The sequence below is a fragment of the Sycon ciliatum genome, chromosome 3, assembly GCF_964019385.1.
Source record: "Sycon ciliatum chromosome 3, ocSycCili1.1, whole genome shotgun sequence".
NCBI classification, from domain to species: domain Eukaryota; kingdom Metazoa; phylum Porifera; class Calcarea; order Leucosolenida; family Sycettidae; genus Sycon; species Sycon ciliatum.
This window is the reverse complement of record NC_088645.1, coordinates 6228325-6252064: the sequence shown is the minus strand read 5'-3', so window position 1 is coordinate 6252064 and position 23740 is coordinate 6228325. Positions and strand designations below refer to the sequence as shown.

The window sequence follows — 23740 nt, the reverse complement described above, 5'->3', positions numbered from 1 at the left end:
CGCCGCCCCCCCCCCCCCTACTATTTTTACCTGGTTAGAACCCTGCTACATATACACGTACACGTACATGTATGTCTAGTGGCAATAGTAAAATGAGAGCTTTTACACTTGCTAGTGGTGATACCGGTATGCTGTGCTTGTCTTTTGTGCAATGGATCAATTCCCACATTCATACTGGTAACCCGGAGTTTCGTGTGAAACACTCAGCATACATCAGACATCAGACAGCATACATGTATGACCAAGACTAGCATACATGTATGACCAAGACTAGCATACATGTATGACCAAGACTAGCATACATGTATGACCAAGACTAGCATACATGTATGACCAAGACTAGCATACATGTATGACCAAGACTAGCATACATGTATGACCAAGACTAGCATACATGTATGACCAAGACTAGCATACATGTATGACCAAGACTAGCATACATGTATGACCAAGACTAGCATACATGTATGACCAAGACTAGCATACATGTATGACCAAGACTAGCATACATGTATGACCAAGACTAGCATACATGTATGACCAAGACTAGCATTCACTGGTAAGCCATACACGTACATGTACAGAATCAAACACTCTCCGAACAGTCTCTGCGCTGCACCAGTATTATATCACTGGAAGACAAAATAAAAAAGAAATAATTCATTGGTTTTGAGGGAAACATGCAAACGGGAATACTCTGAAGAAAGTATTGACTGTCACCACCAGGACTCAAACCAGGGTAAAGAGATCATTGTTTAGAAATTTCGGGCAAGGCAAGGCCCATCTACAGTGGAGTCGTCGCACTTTGAGAACATTTTTAAATGCATACCTGTACCTGTGACTGTGGTTATACGTCATCTCTACTTACCAGTGCCAATGCCTATAAGTCATCTCTACTTACCAGTGCCAATGCCGCTCCAACTAAGCCACCGATGTACTGGCACATGGTGTAGAGCGCCAACCGCACCAGACTCATCTCGCCTGCCAGCCATACACCGAGTAACACGGCCGGGTTCAGATGTCCATCGCTGTGACCGGTACGACACACACACATGTACATGTATGCATGCAGAGAGACGTTGAAGAGGCAGGCACAATGGGTTGGTCTAGTTCACACTGCGGTTGATTGATTCTCCTAGTCCTATGGAATAGACTCGCTGTTTCCGTGTTTCCTACAATGTCCAAGCGATTGGCCTTTCAGGAGTTCGACGGGAGTGGGTATGTGTGGTGAGAGAAGTGAGCAAAGGGAGGGGGGTGAAGAGATGGAGCGAAGGGTAGCCATTGGCCGATAATGCTTGCAGGACAATTGTCAGAACTTGGTAGTTGGTACCCTTTCTGGTATGATTCATGCATGGTTGGGACGTGGATAAAGAAACGGAGCAGCATTCAAGGAAGTACCCGCCATAAGGTTTGCATGGATCTGCCAAGTTCACTTCTGTTCGAGCGGAATCTGTCAAGGGCTAGAGAGGTGGGGGGGGGGGGGGGGAGGGGGAGAGAAGAAAGGCCCTTACCCTTGATGTGTAGCCCTTGGCGGAGAATGCTTGAACATTGGCAGATTCTTCTAGAAAGGCAGTGAAACTACTGCGCTGGCAACTGAAATCCGACCCTTAAGCGGTGCGCTCACATCGCAAAGGCCCAACACGTGATAGTAAAACTACCAAATAGAGACCGCTAGAATGCGAACGCATCGCTAAGGGATCGGATTTCAGTTGCCAGCATGTAGAAGAACCATACGTAGCCTATGGCGGGAAAATTCATCGAATTCTGCTCTTCTTCGTTGCCCATTATGCAGTGTACCAGACATGCATCAACGTTGAGACATTACATGCACATGATGCACACTGGATATGACATTGTCTATGTATACCAGACACAGTGGCATATTCTGCCGATTTGGCGCCCACCGCTTTAGGAGCTCCATCTGCGCCTTGATCCTTGAAGGGTGGCGGGGTTCCTACAGATGCGAAAAACTCGGCTTCCAGGCTCCAGCCGAGTCTCACGCGAACCGTGAATTTTATGCACCGCCATTATTCACCACGGGCTACGTATAATAATCTTTATTTTAAAAAGGATCCCCCAGAGGCGATGGCCTGCCGAGGGGATCTCCCAGAGGCGATGGCCTGCCGAGGGGATCTCCCAGAGGCGATGGCCTGTCGAGGGGATCTCCCAGAGGCGATGGCCTGCCGAGGGGATCTCCCAGTGGCGATGGCCTGCCGAGGGGATCTCCCAGAGGCGATGGCCTGCCGAGGGGATCTCCAAGAGGCGATGGCCTGCCGAGGGGATCTCCCAGAGGCGATGGCCTGCCGAGGGGATCTACCAGAGGCGATGGCCTGCCGAGGGGATCTCCCAGAGGCGATGGCCTGCCGAGGGGATCTTCCAGAGGCGATGGCCTGCCGAGGGGATCTCCCAGAGGCGATGGCCTGCCGAGGGGATCTCCCAGAGGCGATGGCCTGCCGAGGGGATCTCCCAGAGGCGATGGCCTGCCGAGGGGATTTCCCAGAGGCGATGGCCTGCCGAGGGGATCTCCCAGAGGCGATGGCCTGCCGAGGGGATCTCCCAGAGGCGATGGCCTGCCGAGGGGATCTCCCAGAGGCGATGGCCTGCCGAGGGGATCTCCCAGAGGCGATGGCCTGCCGAGGGGATCTCCCAGAGGCGATGGCCTGCCGAGGGGATCTCCCAGAGGCGATGGCCTGCCGAGGGGATCTCCCAGAGGCGATGGCCTGCCGAGGGGATCTCCCAGAGGCGATGGCCTGCCGAGGGGATCTCCCAGAGGCGATGGCCTGCCGAGGGGATCTCCCACAGGCGATGGCCTGCCGAGAGGATCTCCCAGAGGCGATGGCCTGCCGAGGGGATCTCCCAGAGGCGATGGCCTGCCGAGGGGATCTCCCAGAGGCGATGGCCTGCCGAGGGGATCTCCCAGAGGCGATGGCCTGCCGAGGGGATCTCCCAGAGGCGATGGCCTGCCGAGGGGATCTCCCAGAGGCGATGGCCTGCCGAGGGGATCTCCCAGAGGCGATGGCCTGCCGAGGGGATCTCCCAGAGGCGAGGGCCTGCCGAGGGGATCTCCCAGAGGCGATGGCCTGCCGAGGGGATCTCCCAGAGGCGATGGCCTGCCGAGGGGATCTCCCACAGGCGATGGCCTGCCGAGGGGATCTTCCAGAGGCGATGGCCTGCCGAGGGGATCTACCAGAGGCGATGGCCTGCCGAGGGGATCTCCCAGAGGCGATGGCCTGCCGAGGGGATCTTCCAGAGGCGATGGCCTGCCGAGGGGATCTCCCAGAGGCGATGGCCTGCCGAGGGGATCTCCCAGAGGCGATGGCCTGCCGAGGGGATCTCCCAGAGGCGATGGCCTGCCGAGGGGATTTCCCAGAGGCGATGGCCTGCCGAGGGGATCTCCCAGAGGCGATGGCCTGCCGAGGGGATCTCCCAGAGGCGATGGCCTGCCGAGGGGATCTCCCAGAGGCGATGGCCTGCCGAGGGGATCTACCAGAGGCGATGGCCTGCCAAAGGGGATCTCCCAGAGGCGATGGCCTGCCGAGGGGATCTTCCAGAGGCGATGGCCTGCCGAGGGGATCTCCCAGAGGCGATGGCCTGCCGAGGGGATCTCCCAGAGGCGATGGCCTGCCGAGGGGATCTCCCAGAGGCGATGGCCTGCCGAGGGGATTTCCCAGAGGCGATGGCCTGCCGAGGGGATCTCCCAGAGGCGATGGCCTGCCGAGGGGATCTCCCAGAGGCGATGGCCTGCCGAGGGGATCTCCCAGAGGCGATGGCCTGCCGAGGGGATCTCCCAGAGGCGATGGCCTGCCGAGGGGATCTCCCAGAGGCGATGGCCTGCCGAGGGGATCTCCCAGAGGCGATGGCCTGCCGAGGGGATCTCCCAGAGGCGATGGCCTGCCGAGGGGATCTCCCAGAGGCGATGGCCTGCCGAGGGGATCTCCCAGAGGCGATGGCCTGCCGAGGGGATCTCCCACAGGCGATGGCCTGCCGAGAGGATCTCCCAGAGGCGATGGCCTGCCGAGGGGATCTCCCAGAGGCGATGGCCTGCCGAGGGGATCTCCCAGAGGCGATGGCCTGCCGAGGGGATCTCCCAGAGGCGATGGCCTGCCGAGGGGATCTCCCAGAGGCGATGGCCTGCCGAGGGGATCTCCCAGAGGCGATGGCCTGCCGAGGGGATCTCCCAGAGGCGATGGCCTGCCGAGGGGATCTCCCAGAGGCGAGGGCCTGCCGAGGGGATCTCCCAGAGGCGATGGCCTGCCGAGGGGATCTCCCAGAGGCGATGGCCTGCCGAGGGGATCTCCCACAGGCGATGGCCTGCCGAGGGGATCTCCCAGAGGCGATGGCCTGCCGAGGGGATCTCCCAGAGGCGATGGCCTGCCGAGGGGATCTCTCAGAGGCGATGGCCTGCCGAGGGGATCTCCCAGAGGCGATAGCCTGCCGAGGGGATCTCCCAGAGGCGATGGCCTGTCGTGGGGATCTCCCAGAGGCGATGGCCTGCGGAGGGGATTTCAAAAAAGGCGATGGCCTGCCGAGGGGATCTCCCAGACGCGATGGCCTGCCGAGGGGATCTCCCAGAGGCGATGGCCTGCCGAGGGGATCTCCCAGAGGCGATGGCCTGCCGAGGGGATCTCCCAGAGGCGATGGCCTGCCGAGGGGATCTCCCAGAGGCGATGGCCTGCCGAGGGGATCTCCCAGAGGCGATGGCCTGTCGAGGGGATCTCCCAGAGGCGATGGCCTGCCGAGGGGATCCCCCAGAGGCGATGGCCTGCCGAGGGGATCTCCCAGAGGCGATGGCCTGCCGAGGGGATCTCCCAGAGGCGATGGCCTGCCGAGGGGATCTCCCAGAGGCGATGGCCTGCCGAGGGGATCTCCCAGAGGCGATGGCCTGCCGAGGGAATCTCCTAGAGGCGATGGCCTGCCGAGGGGATCTCCCAGAGGCGATGGCCTGCCGAGGGGATCTCCCAGAGGCGATGGCCTGCCGAGGGGATCTCCCAGAGGCGATGGCCTGCCGAGGGGATCTCCCAGAGGCGATGGCCGGCCGAGGGGATCTCCCAGAGGCGATGGCCTGCCGAGGGGATCTCCCAGAGGCGATGGCCTGCAGAGGGGATCTCCCAGAGGCGATGGCCTGCCGAGGGGATCTCCCAGAGGCGATGGCCTGCCGAGGGGATCTCCCAGAGGCGAGGGCCTGCCGAGGGGATCTCCCAGAGGCGATGGCCTGCCGAGGGGATCTCCCAGAGGCGATGGCCTGCCGAGGGGATCTCCCAGAGGCGATGGCCTGCCGAGGGGATCTCCCAGAGGCGATGGCCTGCCGAGGGGATCTCCCAGAGGCGATGGCCTGCCGAGGGGATCTCCCAGAGGCGATGGCCTGCCGAGGGGATCTCCCAGAGGCGATGGCCTGCCGAGGGGATCTCCCAGAGGCGATGGCCTGCCGAGGGGATCTCCCAGAGGCGAGGGCCTGCCGAGGGGATCTCCCAGAGGCGATGGCCTGCCGAGGGGATCTCCCAGAGGCGATGGCCTGCCGAGGGGATCTCCCAGAGGCGATGGCCTGCCGAGGGGATCTCCCAGAGGCGATGGCCTGTCGAGGGGATCTCCCAGAGGCGATGGCCTGCCGAGGGGATCCCCCAGAGGCGATGGCCTGCCGAGGGGATCTCCCAGAGGCGATGGCCTGCCGAGGGGATCTCCCAGAGGCGATGGCCTGCCGAGGGGATCTCCCAGAGGCGATGGCCTGCCGAGGGGATCTCCCAGAGGCGAGGGCCTGCCGAGGGGATCTCCCAGAGGCGATGGCCTGCCGAGGGGATCTCCCAGAGGCGATGGCCTGCCGAGGGGATCTCCCACAGGCGATGGCCTGCCGAGGGGATCTTCCAGAGGCGATGGCCTGCCGAGGGGATCTACCAGAGGCGACGGCCTGCCGAGGGGATCTCCCAGAGGCGATGGCCTGCCGAGGGGATCTTCCAGAGGCGATGGCCTGCCGAGGGGATCTCCCAGAGGCGATGGCCTGCCGAGGGGATCTCCCAGAGGCGATGGCCTGCCGAGGGGATCTCCCAGAGGCGATGGCCTGCCGAGGGGATTTCCCAGAGGCGATGGCCTGCCGAGGGGATCTCCCAGAGGCGATGGCCTGCCGAGGGGATCTCCCAGAGGCGATGGCCTGCCGAGGGGATCTCCCAGAGGCGATGGCCTGCCGAGGGGATCTACCAGAGGCGATGGCCTGCCGAGGGGATCTCCCAGAGGCGATGGCCTGCCGAGGGGATCTTCCAGAGGCGATGGCCTGCCGAGGGGATCTCCCAGAGGCGATGGCCTGCCGAGGGGATCTCCCAGAGGCGATGGCCTGCCGAGGGGATCTCCCAGAGGCGATGGCCTGCCGAGGGGATTTCCCAGAGGCGATGGCCTGCCGAGGGGATCTCCCAGAGGCGATGGCCTGCCGAGGGGATCTCCCAGAGGCGATGGCCTGCCGAGGGGATCTCCCAGAGGCGATGGCCTGCCGAGGGGATCTCCCAGAGGCGATGGCCTGCCGAGGGGATCTCCCAGAGGCGATGGCCTGCCGAGGGGATCTCCCAGAGGCGATGGCCTGCCGAGGGGATCTCCCAGAGGCGATGGCCTGCCGAGGGGATCTCCCAGAGGCGATGGCCTGCCGAGGGGATCTCCCAGAGGCGATGGCCTGCCGAGGGGATCTCCCACAGGCGATGGCCTGCCGAGAGGATCTCCCAGAGGCGATGGCCTGCCGAGGGGATCTCCCAGAGGCGATGGCCTGCCGAGGGGATCTCCCAGAGGCGATGGCCTGCCGAGGGGATCTCCCAGAGGCGATGGCCTGCCGAGGGGATCTCCCAGAGGCGATGGCCTGCCGAGGGGATCTCCCAGAGGCGATGGCCTGCCGAGGGGATCTCCCAGAGGCGATGGCCTGCCGAGGGGATCTCCCAGAGGCGAGGGCTTGCCGAGGGGATCTCCCAGAGGCGATGGCCTGCCGAGGGGATCTCCCAGAGGCGATGGCCTGCCGAGGGGATCTCCCACAGGCGATGGCCTGCCGAGGGGATCTCCCAGAGGCGATGGCCTGCCGAGGGGATCTCCCAGAGGCGATGGCCTGCCGAGAGGATCTCTCAGAGGCGATGGCCTGCCGAGGGGATCTCCCAGAGGCGATAGCCTGCCGAGGGGATCTCCCAGAGGCGATGGCCTGTCGTGGGGATCTCCCAGAGGCGATGGCCTGCGGAGGGGATTTCAAAAAAGGCGATGGCCTGCCGAGGGGATCTCCCAGACGCGATGGCCTGCCGAGGGGATCTCCCAGAGGCGATGGCCTGCCGAGGGGATCTCCCAGAGGCGATGGCCTGCCGAGGGGATCTCCCAGAGGCGATGGCCTGCCGAGGGGATCTCCCAGAGGCGATGGCCTGCCGAGGGGATCTCCCAGAGGCGATGGCCTGTCGAGGGGATCTCCCAGAGGCGATGGCCTGCCGAGGGGATCCCCCAGAGGCGATGGCCTGCCGAGGGGATCTCCCAGAGGCGATGGCCTGCCGAGGGGATCTCCCAGAGGCGATGGCCTGCCGAGGGGATCTCCCAGAGGCGATGGCCTGCCGAGGGGATCTCCCAGAGGCGATGGCCTGCCGAGGGAATCTCCTAGAGGCGATGGCCTGCCGAGGGGATCTCCCAGAGGCGATGGCCTGCCGAGGGGATCTCCCAGAGGCGATGGCCTGCCGAGGGGATCTCCCAGAGGCGATGGCCTGCCGAGGGGATCTCCCAGAGGCGATGGCCGGCCGAGGGGATCTCCCAGAGGCGATGGCCTGCCGAGGGGATCTCCCAGAGGCGATGGCCTGCAGAGGGGATCTCCCAGAGGCGATGGCCTGCCGAGGGGATCTCCCAGAGGCGATGGCCTGCCGAGGGGATCTCCCAGAGGCGAGGGCCTGCCGAGGGGATCTCCCAGAGGCGATGGCCTGCCGAGGGGATCTCCCAGAGGCGATGGCCTGCCGAGGGGATCTCCCAGAGGCGATGGCCTGCCGAGGGGATCTCCCAGAGGCGATGGCCTGCCGAGGGGATCTCCCAGAGGCGATGGCCTGCCGAGGGGATCTCCCAGAGGCGATGGCCTGCCGAGGGGATCTCCCAGAGGCGATGGCCTGCCGAGGGGATCTCCCAGAGGCGATGGCCTGCCGAGGGGATCTCCCAGAGGCGAGGGCCTGCCGAGGGGACCTCCCAGAGGCGATGGCCTGCCGAGGGGATCTCCCAGAGGCGATGGCCTGCCGAGGGGATCTCCCAGAGGCGATGGCCTGCCGAGGGGATCTCCCAGAGGCGATGGCCTGTCGAGGGGATCTCCCAGAGGCGATGGCCTGCCGAGGGGATCCCCCAGAGGCGATGGCCTGCCGAGGGGATCTCCCAGAGGCGATGGCCTGCCGAGGGGATCTCCCAGAGGCGATGGCCTGCCGAGGGGATCTCCCAGAGGCGATGGCCTGCCGAGGGGATCTCCCAGAGGCGATGGCCCGCCGAGGGGATCTCCTAGAGGCGATGGCCTGCCGAGGGGATCTCCCAGAGGCGATGGCCTGCCGAGGGGATCTCCCAGAGGCGATGGCCTGCCGAGGGGATCTCCCAGAGGCGATGGCCTGCCGAGGGGATCTCCCAGAGGCGATGGCCTGCCGAGGGGATCTCCCAGAGGCGATGGCCTGCCGAGGGGATCTCCCAGAGGCGATGGCCTGCCGAGGGGATCTCCCAGAGGCGATGGCCTGCCGAGGGGATCTCCCAGAGGCGATGGCCTGCCGAGGGGATCTCCCAGAGGCGATGGCCTGCCGAGGGGATCTCCCACAGGCGATGGCCTGCCGAGGGGATCTCCCAGAGGCGATGGCCTGCCGAGGGGATCTCCCAGAGGCGATGGCCTGCCGAGGGGATCTCTCAGAGGCGATGGCCTGCCGAGGGGATCTCCCAGAGGCGATAGCCTGCCGAGGGGATCTCCCAGAGGCGATGGCCTGTCGTGGGGATCTCCCAGAGGCGATGGCCTGCGGAGGGGATTTCAAAAAAGGCGATGGCCTGCCGAGGGGATCTCCCAGACGCGATGGCCTGCCGAGGGGATCTCCCAGAGGCGATGGCCTGCCGAGGGGATCTCCCAGAGGCGATGGCCTGCCGAGGGGATCTCCCAGAGGCGATGGCCTGCCGAGGGGATCTCCCAGAGGCGATGGCCTGTCGAGGGGATCTCCCAGAGGCGATGGCCTGCCGAGGGGATCCCCCAGAGGCGATGGCCTGCCGAGGGGATCTCCCAGAGGCGATGGCCTGCCGAGGGGATCTCCCAGAGGCGATGGCCTGCCGAGGGGATCTCCCAGAGGCGATGGCCTGCCGAGGGGATCTCCCAGAGGCGATGGCCGGCCGAGGGGATCTCCCAGAGGCGATGGCCTGCCGAGGGGATCTCCCAGAGGCGATGGCCTGCCGAGGGGATCTCCCAGAGGCGATGGCCTGCCGAGGGGATCTCCCAGAGGCGATGGCCTGCCGAGGGGATCTCCCAGAGGCGATGGCCTGCCGAGGGGATCTCCCAGAGGCGATGGCCTGCCGAGGGGATCTCCCAGAGGCGATGGCCTGCCGAGGGGATCTCCCAGAGGCGATGGCCTGCCGAGGGGATCTCCCAGAGGCGATGGCCTGCCGAGGGGATCTCCCAGAGGCGATGGCCTGCCGAGGGGATCTCCCAGAGGCGATGGCCTGCCGAGGGGATCTCCCAGAGGCGAGGGCCTGCCGAGGGGATCTCCCAGAGGCGATGGCCTGCCGAGGGGATCTCCCAGAGGCGATGGCCTGCCGAGGGGATCTCCCAGAGGCGATGGCCTGCCGAGGGGATCTCCCAGAGGCGATGGCCTGCCGAGGGGATCTCCCAGAGGCGATGGCCTGCCGAGGGGATCTCCCAGAGGCGATGGCCTGCCGAGGGGATCTCCCAGAGGCGATGGCCTGCCGAGGGGATCTCCCAGAGGCGATGGCCTGCCGAGGGGATCTCCCAGAGGCGATGGCCTGCCGAGGGGATCTCCCAGAGGCGATGGCCTGCCGAGGGGATCTCCCAGAGGCGATGGCCTGCCGAGGGGATCTCCCAGAGGCGATGGCCTGCCGAGGGGATCTCCCAGAGGCGATGGCCTGCCGAGGGGATCTCCCAGAGGCGAGGGCCTGCCGAGGGGATCTCCCAGAGGCGATGGCCTGCCGAGGGGATCTCCCAGAGGCGATGGCCTGCCGAGGGGATCTCCCACAGGCGATGGCCTGCCGAGGGGATCTTCCAGAGGCGATGGCCTGCCGAGGGGATCTACCAGAGGCGATGGCCTGCCGAGGGGATCTCCCAGAGGCGATGGCCTGCCGAGGGGATCTTCCAGAGGCGATGGCCTGCCGAGGGGATCTCCCAGAGGCGATGGCCTGCCGAGGGGATCTCCCAGAGGCGATGGCCTGCCGAGGGGATCTCCCAGAGGCGATGGCCTGCCGAGGGGATTTCCCAGAGGCGATGGCCTGCCGAGGGGATCTCCCAGAGGCGATGGCCTGCCGAGGGGATCTCCCAGAGGCGATGGCCTGCCGAGGGGATCTCCCAGAGGCGATGGCCTGCCGAGGGGATCTACCAGAGGCGATGGCCTGCCGAGGGGATCTCCCAGAGGCGATGGCCTGCCGAGGGGATCTTCCAGAGGCGATGGCCTGCCGAGGGGATCTCCCAGAGGCGATGGCCTGCCGAGGGGATCTCCCAGAGGCGATGGCCTGCCGAGGGGATCTCCCAGAGGCGATGGCCTGCCGAGGGGATTTCCCAGAGGCGATGGCCTGCCGAGGGGATCTCCCAGAGGCGATGGCCTGCCGAGGGGATCTCCCAGAGGCGATGGCCTGCCGAGGGGATCTCCCAGAGGCGATGGCCTGCCGAGGGGATCTCCCAGAGGCGATGGCCTGCCGAGGGGATCTCCCAGAGGCGATGGCCTGCCGAGGGGATCTCCCAGAGGCGATGGCCTGCCGAGGGGATCTCCCAGAGGCGATGGCCTGCCGAGGGGATCTCCCAGAGGCGATGGCCTGCCGAGGGGATCTCCCAGAGGCGATGGCCTGCCGAGGGGATCTCCCACAGGCGATGGCCTGCCGAGAGGATCTCCCAGAGGCGATGGCCTGCCGAGGGGATCTCCCAGAGGCGATGGCCTGCCGAGGGGATCTCCCAGAGGCGATGGCCTGCCGAGGGGATCTCCCAGAGGCGATGGCCTGCCGAGGGGATCTCCCAGAGGCGATGGCCTGCCGAGGGGATCTCCCAGAGGCGATGGCCTGCCGAGGGGATCTCCCAGAGGCGATGGCCTGCCGAGGGGATCTCCCAGAGGCGAGGGCCTGCCGAGGGGATCTCCCAGAGGCGATGGCCTGCCGAGGGGATCTCCCAGAGGCGATGGCCTGCCGAGGGGATCTCCCACAGGCGATGGCCTGCCGAGGGGATCTCCCAGAGGCGATGGCCTGCCGAGGGGATCTCCCAGAGGCGATGGCCTGCCGAGGGGATCTCTCAGAGGCGATGGCCTGCCGAGGGGATCTCCCAGAGGCGATAGCCTGCCGAGGGGATCTCCCAGAGGCGATGGCCTGTCGTGGGGATCTCCCAGAGGCGATGGCCTGCGGAGGGGATTTCAAAAAAGGCGATGGCCTGCCGAGGGGATCTCCCAGACGCGATGGCCTGCCGAGGGGATCTCCCAGAGGCGATGGCCTGCCGAGGGGATCTCCCAGAGGCGATGGCCTGCCGAGGGGATCTCCCAGAGGCGATGGCCTGCCGAGGGGATCTCCCAGAGGCGATGGCCTGCCGAGGGGATCTCCCAGAGGCGATGGCCTGTCGAGGGGATCTCCCAGAGGCGATGGCCTGCCGAGGGGATCCCCCAGAGGCGATGGCCTGCCGAGGGGATCTCCCAGAGGCGATGGCCTGCCGAGGGGATCTCCCAGAGGCGATGGCCTGCCGAGGGGATCTCCCAGAGGCGATGGCCTGCCGAGGGGATCTCCCAGAGGCGATGGCCTGCCGAGGGAATCTCCTAGAGGCGATGGCCTGCCGAGGGGATCTCCCAGAGGCGATGGCCTGCCGAGGGGATCTCCCAGAGGCGATGGCCTGCCGAGGGGATCTCCCAGAGGCGATGGCCTGCCGAGGGGATCTCCCAGAGGCGATGGCCGGCCGAGGTGATCTCCCAGAGGCGATGGCCTGCCGAGGGGATCTCCCAGAGGCGATGGCCTGCAGAGGGGATCTCCCAGAGGCGATGGCCTGCCGAGGGGATCTCCCAGAGGCGATGGCCTGCCGAGGGGATCTCCCAGAGGCGAGGGCCTGCCGAGGGGATCTCCCAGAGGCGATGGCCTGCCGAGGGGATCTCCCAGAGGCGATGGCCTGCCGAGGGGATCTCCCAGAGGCGATGGCCTGCCGAGGGGATCTCCCAGAGGCGATGGCCTGCCGAGGGGATCTCCCAGAGGCGATGGCCTGCCGAGGGGATCTCCCAGAGGCGATGGCCTGCCGAGGGGATCTCCCAGAGGCGATGGCCTGCCGAGGGGATCTCCCAGAGGCGATGGCCTGCCGAGGGGATCTCCCAGAGGCGAGGGCCTGCCGAGGGGATCTCCCAGAGGCGATGGCCTGCCGAGGGGATCTCCCAGAGGCGATGGCCTGCCGAGGGGATCTCCCAGAGGCGATGGCCTGCCGAGGGGATCTCCCAGAGGCGATGGCCTGTCGAGGGGATCTCCCAGAGGCGATGGCCTGCCGAGGGGATCCCCCAGAGGCGATGGCCTGCCGAGGGGATCTCCCAGAGGCGATGGCCTGCCGAGGGGATCTCCCAGAGGCGATGGCCTGCCGAGGGGATCTCCCAGAGGCGATGGCCTGCCGAGGGGATCTCCCAGAGGCGAGGGCCTGCCGAGGGGATCTCCCAGAGGCGATGGCCTGCCGAGGGGATCTCCCAGAGGCGATGGCCTGCCGAGGGGATCTCCCACAGGCGATGGCCTGCCGAGGGGATCTTCCAGAGGCGATGGCCTGCCGAGGGGATCTACCAGAGGCGATGGCCTGCCGAGGGGATCTCCCAGAGGCGATGGCCTGCCGAGGGGATCTTCCAGAGGCGATGGCCTGCCGAGGGGATCTCCCAGAGGCGATGGCCTGCCGAGGGGATCTCCCAGAGGCGATGGCCTGCCGAGGGGATCTCCCAGAGGCGATGGCCTGCCGAGGGGATTTCCCAGAGGCGATGGCCTGCCGAGGGGATCTCCCAGAGGCGATGGCCTGCCGAGGGGATCTCCCAGAGGCGATGGCCTGCCGAGGGGATCTCCCAGAGGCGATGGCCTGCCGAGGGGATCTACCAGAGGCGATGGCCTGCCGAGGGGATCTCCCAGAGGCGATGGCCTGCCGAGGGGATCTTCCAGAGGCGATGGCCTGCCGAGGGGATCTCCCAGAGGCGATGGCCTGCCGAGGGGATCTCCCAGAGGCGATGGCCTGCCGAGGGGATCTCCCAGAGGCGATGGCCTGCCGAGGGGATTTCCCAGAGGCGATGGCCTGCCGAGGGGATCTCCCAGAGGCGATGGCCTGCCGAGGGGATCTCCCAGAGGCGATGGCCTGCCGAGGGGATCTCCCAGAGGCGATGGCCTGCCGAGGGGATCTCCCAGAGGCGATGGCCTGCCGAGGGGATCTCCCAGAGGCGATGGCCTGCCGAGGGGATCTCCCAGAGGCGATGGCCTGCCGAGGGGATCTCCCAGAGGCGATGGCCTGCCGAGGGGATCTCCCAGAGGCGATGGCCTGCCGAGGGGATCTCCCAGAGGCGATGGCCTGCCGAGGGGATCTCCCACAGGCGATGGCCTGCCGAGAGGATCTCCCAGAGGCGATGGCCTGCCGAGGGGATCTCCCAGAGGCGATGGCCTGCCGAGGGGATCTCCCAGAGGCGATGGCCTGCCGAGGGGATCTCCCAGAGGCGATGGCCTGCCGAGGGGATCTCCCAGAGGCGATGGCCTGCCGAGGGGATCTCCCAGAGGCGATGGCCTGCCGAGGGGATCTCCCAGAGGCGATGGCCTGCCGAGGGGATCTCCCAGAGGCGAGGGCTTGCCGAGGGGATCTCCCAGAGGCGATGGCCTGCCGAGGGGATCTCCCAGAGGCGATGGCCTGCCGAGGGGATCTCCCACAGGCGATGGCCTGCCGAGGGGATCTCCCAGAGGCGATGGCCTGCCGAGGGGATCTCCCGGAGGCGATGGCCTGCCGAGGGGATCTCTCAGAGGCGATGGCCTGCCGAGGGGATCTCCCAGAGGCGATAGCCTGCCGAGGGGATCTCCCAGAGGCGATGGCCTGTCGTGGGGATCTCCCAGAGGCGATGGCCTGCGGAGGGGATTTCAAAAAAGGCGATGGCCTGCCGAGGGGATCTCCCAGACGCGATGGCCTGCCGAGGGGATCTCCCAGAGGCGATGGCCTGCCGAGGGGATCTCCCAGAGGCGATGGCCTGCCGAGGGGATCTCCCAGAGGCGATGGCCTGCCGAGGGGATCTCCCAGAGGCGATGGCCTGCCGAGGGGATCTCCCAGAGGCGATGGCCTGTCGAGGGGATCTCCCAGAGGCGATGGCCTGCCGAGGGGATCCCCCAGAGGCGATGGCCTGCCGAGGGGATCTCCCAGAGGCGATGGCCTGCCGAGGGGATCTCCCAGAGGCGATGGCCTGCCGAGGGGATCTCCCAGAGGCGATGGCCTGCCGAGGGGATCTCCCAGAGGCGATGGCCTGCCGAGGGAATCTCCTAGAGGCGATGGCCTGCCGAGGGGATCTCCCAGAGGCGATGGCCTGCCGAGGGGATCTCCCAGAGGCGATGGCCTGCCGAGGGGATCTCCCAGAGGCGATGGCCTGCCGAGGGGATCTCCCAGAGGCGATGGCCGGCCGAGGGGATCTCCCAGAGGCGATGGCCTGCCGAGGGGATCTCCCAGAGGCGATGGCCTGCAGAGGGGATCTCCCAGAGGCGATGGCCTGCCGAGGGGATCTCCCAGAGGCGATGGCCTGCCGAGGGGATCTCCCAGAGGCGAGGGCCTGCCGAGGGGATCTCCCAGAGGCGATGGCCTGCCGAGGGGATCTCCCAGAGGCGATGGCCTGCCGAGGGGATCTCCCAGAGGCGATGGCCTGCCGAGGGGATCTCCCAGAGGCGATGGCCTGCCGAGGGGATCTCCCAGAGGCGATGGCCTGCCGAGGGGATCTCCCAGAGGCGATGGCCTGCCGAGGGGATCTCCCAGAGGCGATGGCCTGCCGAGGGGATCTCCCAGAAACGATGGCCTGCCGAGGGGATCTCCCAGAGGCGAGGGCCTGCCGAGGGGATCTCCCAGAGGCGATGGCCTGCCGAGGGGATCTCCCAGAGGCGATGGCCTGCCGAGGGGATCTCCCAGAGGCGATGGCCTGCCGAGGGGATCTCCCAGAGGCGATGGCCTGTCGAGGGGATCTCCCAGAGGCGATGGCCTGCCGAGGGGATCCCCCAGAGGCGATGGCCTGCCGAGGGGATCTCCCAGAGGCGATGGCCTGCCGAGGGGATCTCCCAGAGGCGATGGCCTGCCGAGGGGATCTCCCAGAGGCGATGGCCTGCCGAGGGGATCTCCCAGAGGCGATGGCCCGCCGAGGGGATCTCCTAGAGGCGATGGCCTGCCGAGGGGATCTCCCAGAGGCGATGGCCTGCCGAGGGGATCTCCCAGAGGCGATGGCCTGCCGAGGGGATCTCCCAGAGGCGATGGCCTGCCGAGGGGATCTCCCAGAGGCGATGGCCTGCCGAGGGGATCTCCCAGAGGCGATGGCCTGCCGAGGGGATCTCCCAGAGGCGATGGCCTGCCGAGGGGATCTCCCAGAGGCGATGGCCTGCCGAGGGGATCTCCCAGAGGCGATGGCCTGCCGAGGGGATCTCCCAGAGGCGATGGCCTGCCGAGGGGATCTCCCACAGGCGATGGCCTGCCGAGGGGATCTCCCAGAGGCGATGGCCTGCCGAGGGGATCTCCCAGAGGCGATGGCCTGCCGAGGGGATCTCTCAGAGGCGATGGCCTGCCGAGGGGATCTCCCAGAGGCGATAGCCTGCCGAGGGGATCTCCCAGAGGCGATGGCCTGTCGTGGGGATCTCCCAGAGGCGATGGCCTGCGGAGGGGATTTCAAAAAAGGCGATGGCCTGCCGAGGGGATCTCCCAGACGCGATGGCCTGCCGAGGGGATCTCCCAGAGGCGATGGCCTGCCGAGGGGATCTCCCAGAGGCGATGGCCTGCCGAGGGGATCTCCCAGAGGCGATGGCCTGCCGAGGGGATCTCCCAGAGGCGATGGCCTGTCGAGGGGATCTCCCAGAGGCGATGGCCTGCCGAGGGGATCCCCCAGAGGCGATGGCCTGCCGAGGGGATCTCCCAGAGGCGATGGCCTGCCGAGGGGATCTCCCAGAGGCGATGGCCTGCCGAGGGGATCTCCCAGAGGCGATGGCCTGCCGAGGGGATCTCCCAGAGGCGATGGCCGGCCGAGGGGATCTCCCAGAGGCGATGGCCTGCCGAGGGGATCTCCCAGAGGCGATGGCCTGCCGAGGGGATCTCCCAGAGGCGATGGCCTGCCGAGGGGATCTCCCAGAGGCGATGGCCTGCCGAGGGGATCTCCCAGAGGCGATGGCCTGCCGAGGGGATCTCCCAGAGGCGATGGCCTGCCGAGGGGATCTCCCAGAGGCGATGGCCTGCCGAGGGGATCTCCCAGAGGCGATGGCCTGCCGAGGGGATCTCCCAGAGGCGATGGCCTGCCGAGGGGATCTCCCAGAGGCGATGGCCTGCCGAGGGGATCTCCCAGAGGCGATGGCCTGCCGAGGGGATCTCCCAGAGGCGAGGGCCTGCCGAGGGGATCTCCCAGAGGCGATGGCCTGCCGAGGGGATCTCCCAGAGGCGATGGCCTGCCGAGGGGATCTCCCAGAGGCGATGGCCTGCCGAGGGGATCTCCCAGAGGCGATGGCCTGCCGAGGGGATCTCCCAGAGGCGATGGCCTGCCGAGGGGATCTCCCAGAGGCGATGGCCTGCCGAGGGGATCTCCCAGAGGCGATGGCCTGCCGAGGGGATCTCCCAGAGGCGATGGCCTGCCGAGGGGATCTCCCAGAGGCGATGGCCTGCCGAGGGGATCTCCCAGAGGCGATGGCCTGCCGAGGGGATCTCCCAGAGGCGATGGCCTGCCGAGGGGATCTCCCAGAGGCGATGGCCTGCCGAGGGGATCTCCCAGAGGCGATGGCCTGCCGAGGGGATCTCCCAGAGGCGATGGCCTGCCGAGGGGATCTCCCAGAGGCGATGGCCTGCCGAGGGGATCTCCCAGAGGCGATGGCCTGCCGAGGGGATCTCCCAGAGGCGATGGCCTGTCGAGGGGATCTCCCAGAGGCGATGGCCTGCCGAGGGGATCCCCCAGAGGCGATGGCCTGCCGAGGGGATCTCCCAGAGGCGATGGCCTGCCGAGGGGATCTCCCAGAGGCGATGGCCTGCCGAGGGGATCTCCCAGAGGCGATGGCCTGCCGAGGGGATCTCCCAGAGGCGATGGCCCGCCGAGGGGATCTCCTAGAGGCGATGGCCTGCCGAGGGGATCTCCCAGAGGCGATGGCCTGCCGAGGGGATCTCCCAGAGGCGATGGCCTGCCGAGGGGATCTCCCAGAGGCGATGGCCTGCCGAGGGGATCTCCCAGAGGCGATGGCCTGCCGAGGGGATCTCCCAGAGGCGATGGCCTGCCGAGGGGATCTCCCAGAGGCGATGGCCTGCCGAGGGGATCTCCCAGAGGCGATGGCCTGCCGAGGGGATCTCCCAGAGGCGATGGCCTGCCGAGGGGATCTCCCAGAGGCGATGGCCTGCCGAGGGGATCTCCCAGAGGCGATGGCCTGCCGAGGGGATCTCCCAGAGGCGATGGCCTGCCGAGGGGATCTCCCAGAGGCGATGGCCTGCCGAGGGGATCTCCCAGAGGCGAGGGCCTGCCGAGGGGATCTCCCAGAGGCGATGGCCTGCCGAGGGGATCTCCCAGAGGCGATGGCCTGCCGAGGGGATCTCCCAGAGGCGATGGCCTGCCGAGGGGATCTCCCAGAGACGATGGCCTGCCGAGGGGATCTCCCAGAGGCGATGGCCTGCCGAGGGGATCTACCAGAGGCGATTTCCTGCCGAGGGGATCTCCCAGAGGCGATGGCCTGTCGAGGGGATCTCCCAGAGGCGATGGCCTGCCGAGGGGATCTCCCAGAGGCGATGGCCTACCGAGGGGATCTCCCAGAGGCGATGGCCTGCCGAGGGGATCTCCCAGAGGCGATGGCCTGCCGAGGGGATCTCCCAGAGGCGATGGCCTGCCGAGGGGATCTCCCAGAGGCGATGGCCTGCCGAGGGGATCTCCCAGAGGCGATGGCCTGCCGAGGGGATCTCCCAGAGGCGATGGCCTGCCGAGGGGATCTCCCAGAGGCGATGGCCTGCCGAGGGGATCTCCCAGAGGCGATGGCCTGCCGAGGGGATCTCCCAGAGGCGATGGCCTGCCGAGGGGATCTCCCAGAGGCGATGGCCTGCCGAGGGGATCTCCCAGAGGCGATGGCCTGCCGAGGGGATCTCCCAGAGGCGATGGCCTGCCGAGGGGATCTCCCAGAGGCGATGGCCTGCCGAGGGGATCTCCCAGAGGCGATGGCCTGCCGAGGGGATCTCCCAAAGGCGATGGCCTGCCGAGGGGATCTCCCAGAGGCGATGGCCTGCCGAGGGGATCTCCCAGAGGCGATGGCCTGTCGACGGGATCTCCCAGAGGCGATGGCCTGCCGAGGGGATCTCCCGGAGGCGATGGCCTGTCGAGGGGATCTCCCAGAGGCGATGGCCTGTCGAGGGGATCTCCCAGAGGCGATGGCCTGTCGAGGGGATCTCCCAGAGGCGATGGCCTGTCGAGGGGATCTCCCAGAGGTGATGGCCTGTCGAGGGGATCTCCCAGAGGCGATGGCCTGTCGAGGGGATCTCCCAGAGGCGATGGCCTGTCGAGGGGATCTCCCAGAGGCGATGGCCTGTCGAGGGGATCTCCCAGAGGCGATGGCCTGTCGAGGGGATCTCCCAGAGGCGATGGCCTGTCGAGGGGATCTCCTGATGCAAATCATGCAATAGAAATAAACAGTGAGGACTGAAAACTACACGTGTTACAGTATATGCTGCATAATGAACAATAAACACAGGGCTAGGTTGTTCAAGATAAAACAATTAATTAACGTGCCGGGTGAAATCGATTCCTAGGTCCTATCGTTGTATTTTAGTACACGTACCTGACCCTGTGTGTGATGCACATGACTGCCAGAAGGACCCAGCCGTCGACAGCGACGGAGAACTGGCGACTCCCAAGCACTCCCAGACACACGAGCAGCATTGTGGCGAGTAGCTCAGCCAGACAAGCGCGCAGCAGAGCCCAGCCTCTGACGTCACGACCGGTGCCGCCATGCGACTGCCCGCTGTCTCCACGTCCTTCGCGATGGTAATGTTGACCGCTAGCACTGTGGTCCATGCTACCGTACGTTTGAGGTCGCAGATCGCTCCGGTCTTGGTCTTGTGCCACTAACGCACATGTATCCCTCAGAGCATGATTTTGCGGGACAGTGCCGTCGCTACCAAGCAGTTGGTTGTTGTAGGGGTCCGTTGCTGCGAAACTCCTACTTGTGCCCGTGCGAACCTGCGCCATTTCAACACTGGAGTCTGGAGTGTACAAGTAGCTATCGCGGCGTATAGGGCTTGAAAGTGATGACGTCAAAACAGCCAGGGAGTAGTAAGTTGACATCAGATTTCTATTTTTGGATCCACTAAGGTGTGACTTTGCTATTGCCTAAGTATGTGGGTGCATAGCAACCCACTCATGTCGCATGCAGGTGTGACTTTTATTTCGCCACCAGTTGTAACCCCGCCCCCAGTAGCCAAATCACTCAGTTTCACTGGCTACATCACCATGCTGTGGGTAAGACCGCTTGAAATGTGCTTGGATCCATACAAAAACTGGATCCAAGTGGATCCAGTTTTTGAATTTTTGAAATTGTTGCTATGCTGTGACGTAGCACTTTCAAGCCCTATTGCGGCTCCTCTGTCACCGTGACTAGGTCCAGGACGTAGACACAGTTTTCCTGACGTGACGCTGAAGCCGGACGTACAACAGTCAACACCGCACTTGTAGGCATGAAGATAGCCAAGGCGTACAGTAGAAGTTGTGAGTGTATTCGGGCGGGCGGCTACCAGCGCGGTTGGGATAAGATCGACTACAGCCAGCCGTACGTAGATCTACGACTGTATGAGACACTTGCTTACCCTAGACTATAGCAATGATGTCCTAGATAATCAGAGGAAGGCTGGTAACTAGTACTAGTACCTGTACCTGTACTGTGGTCATGCCTCATGGGGCCGGGGACTGCTGTTCGCACTTCAATCTCTTCCCAAGCAAACAAGCCAACGCTGGTGTGTGGTCAAGTGCGCAATCTATCCAGATGATTACGATTGTGGGCAGAACACGCAGCTCCGAGGCGAAGAACAGCTCACACGAAGACCATAATTATGATTACGATTATGGGCAGCACACCCTGCAGCTCTGAGGTGAACACCTCAGACGACGACACAGGTCAAACGCGTTTTTAGGTGATAAGCATATTGTGATAATAATTTTAGGGTTGCATCGAGTTTTGACTGTCTCCGTATGGCCGTACTCGCGACGCGGTCCGACTCGGAGCAAAGTGCATGGGCATCGGCTCGGAGACAGTTCTCTGCGACGCGTTACGCTGCTCGCTGACTTTGCAATACACGATACTCCTGGCTTTCAGATAGTACCATACTACTACTTCAGTAGTAGTAGAACAAGTAGCAGCTAGTCGCAGCTGCCGCGCAACGACAGCACCCTGGACAGTCATGACTGGTTTTGGCATGCAACTGTACATTGTACATCAGTGCTAATATTACACACGATCGTACGAGTACCACGCGTCTGGTTTGCTGTAACTAATACTAGCTTCATGCCAGATGCTGAGATGGCAATCTTCAGACAACTCATTATCATAACAGTGATGCATAGCTAGCATGGTATTTAATATTTATACAGTGGCATAGGAAGGATAGCTAGCATGGCATTTATACAGTGCTAATATTATAATTATTTATCCATCACAACCATGACTGGTTTGGCATACGCCGGTGCCAACATTATCCCATTGCTTATCCCTCGCATCATCCATAACGTCTGTCTGTGTGATAGTGGCCTTCATTCGTAAATCGCGTAGTGTTATGACAATCTAAGCGCCGAGTATCACGGATGATCTTATCAAGTTTAACTCGGATACTGGGCCAGTATTTAAATGTAAAAAAAAGAGAAGAAAACACATGGGAACGAGTTATGCAGTAACTATCCACGACTGTAACAAGATGATAAACAGTTAGAAAGTGTGATAAAAGGGCACCAAACTGACAGGCTACTGAGACATTCAGCGACCTGAGACTTAGCTCTAGCACATCTCCAGTGCGCAAACCAACAGCCTTCCGACTTGGAAAGGTTTATGGTTACGTAGGACCGAAGAGGGGAAGGTGAGCGCAGCGAAAATGTGCACAAGCTAAGACCCCCGGCAACAAAGAATGCCGACTGTTACAGGACGATGACGAGTCCAGTTAAGCTGCGCTGAGCTGCGCTCACCTTCCCCTCTTCGGTCCAACGTAACCATGAACCTTCCAGGTTGGAAGGCTGTTGGTTTGCGCACTGGAGATGTGTTAGAGCTAGGTCTTGGGTCGCTGAATGTCTCAGTAGCCTGTCAGTTTTGTGGCCTATTATCGCACTTTCTGACCGTTATCATCTTGTTACAGTCGTGGATAGTTGCTGCATAACTCGTTCTCATGTGTTTCTTCTCTTTTTACGTGATCTTATTCCCCACGGCACAGAGCACCAAGCATCGTTCGTTGTACCTAATAGTTTCATGCCCATACATAGGCAATCATCAGTCAACTGATACCGGATGAACAGCCAAGATCCGATTATATGCAGTAGTGTACAGAGGCAGCGATGTGTGTAAGCAAGAGTGAGGAATTTCATACAGTCATGGATTCAGCGGGCCTTGCGGCCTGACGCTAGGATGTAGTACTTCTGGGCTATGCAGAGGTTGCAGCGCCTTACGACGTTGGAGTGCTGCTATCATAGCACTCATGTCTTAGCGTGGTCATGTGGTTGGAGTGTCTGCTCTTGAACTCTGGCGCCGACATCCCAGTGTATGTTCTCAAGATGCTGCCCGACTTGATGCTTGCCACGTACACCATGTTGGTGGTCCTGCATGCACCATTCAGTGGGCATAGCGCTTCAACACGGCAATTGCATGGTAAATCATCACGTTTCGATTGTAGTACTTTCTTGTTGTGTCCTTTTATTCTGGTTTCCATACTCGGCATGCAGCTACAGCTCACCTTTACGGTATTGCGGTTGAAGAGCTTTCTCAATCTGGATCCATTGGGAAAATGCTTCGATATCAGCGCGAGAAACTGTCCGGCGATGTTTGTTGTCACGTTCGCACCGTATGGAGTGTTGAACCATATCACATTTCGCTTTCGCCCCTTCCTTCCACGCGGCTGCGTGTCGACACCGCTGTAGGTTAGAGGTGTAGTGTGTACTCCGGCGGCAAGCGCGTTGGCATACTCCGGCGCCGCTTCCTCAAACTCCTTCTTGGAGCTTGATATCGAAGCCAACCGCTTGTTGATCCCCGCTGGTATGTTTTTCAGGACCTGTGGCGGATGGTTGGATTGAGTGCTCACATACAGGGGGCCTCATTAGGTTTCCTGTATGGCTTGAGTGTTCCCGATCGTAAGCACATGGTGATATCCAGATAATTGATAGTGCTCATATTGGACGCAATCATGATTTTCAGCCCGCATGCTTTGAAGACTTCAGTAACCTGCTTCCTTGTTCTGTCTGCCATAGGCTCACTAGCGTCCTTCAGTACTGCCAGACCGTCGCCCCGACACAGACCCACAGACTGTTTGCTGAGGTGCGCAGTGAGCTTCTCCAGAATGTATATAGTCCGACTAGCTCACAAGCCTCAGCACCGTCATATGCACCCATGGTGACATCGAACATGTCTCCCCTTCCCTGCTTCGACCACAGCTTCCGACCCCGGCACAAGGCACCCCTACCCGCCATCAGCAGTCAAATGGCCTACTAAGCCAGACAAACCGTAGCCGCAGCGGTCAGCGGAGATTTTCTGCTGCTTGTGCTCTGCTGTGGAACGCTCTCCCTGGTGAGGTCCGCACAATTCCCCGGCTACCTGAGTTTAAGCATGCATGTGTACCATACGCCTGTAGGGAGTAGTTCGAGTTGCTGCTGATAGCTCTGCTCTCTCTCTCCCCGTGCAGTTCAGTAATCCTCGCGTAGCATGACAGATACATCGCATTCTCTCTCTCTCTCTCTCTCCCCCCCCCCCCCGTTCACTCGCAGCTATTAGTATCCTATTCTCTTACCATGTGCTTCCATAGCCTATACTATGTTCTTCCATAGCCACTTCTAGGCTAAGCTTTCGCCGTCATTTTATTGGGTCGTCATCCCGTTTGAATGCGCGAAGTGAAATAAAAACCAACCAACCAACAACCACCTGGCCATCTGAGAATGGCTTCGATATCAAGCTCCAAGAAGGAGTTTGAGGAAGCGGCGCCGGAGTATGCCAACGCGCTTGCCGCCGGAGGACACACTACACCTCTAACCTACAGCAGTGTCGACACGCAGCCGCGTGGAAGGAAAGGGCGAAAGCGAAATGTGATATGGTTCAACACTCCATACGGTGCGAACGTGACAACAAACATCGCCGGACAGTTTCTCGCGCTGATATCGAAGCATTTTCCCAATGGATCCAGATTGAG

At 63.5% G+C, this 23740-nt stretch overlaps 1 protein-coding gene across 1 annotated transcript in view; it reads right to left on the bottom strand.

The window, feature by feature from the left end:
* The window catches only part of LOC135811276 (aquaporin-like), a 133460-nt gene extending 113862 nt beyond the window's left edge, over positions 1–19598 (bottom strand). Inside the window, exons 1-2 of the mRNA XM_065324489.1 lie at positions 19150–19598; positions 902–1028 (exon numbers count right to left, since the gene is read on the bottom strand). Coding sequence (XP_065180561.1) covers positions 902–1028; positions 19150–19559 — 537 coding nt within the window. The 5' untranslated portion in view covers positions 19560–19598. The remainder of the gene's footprint in view (positions 1–901; positions 1029–19149) is intronic.
* Positions 19599–23740: the final 4142 nt, after the last annotated feature.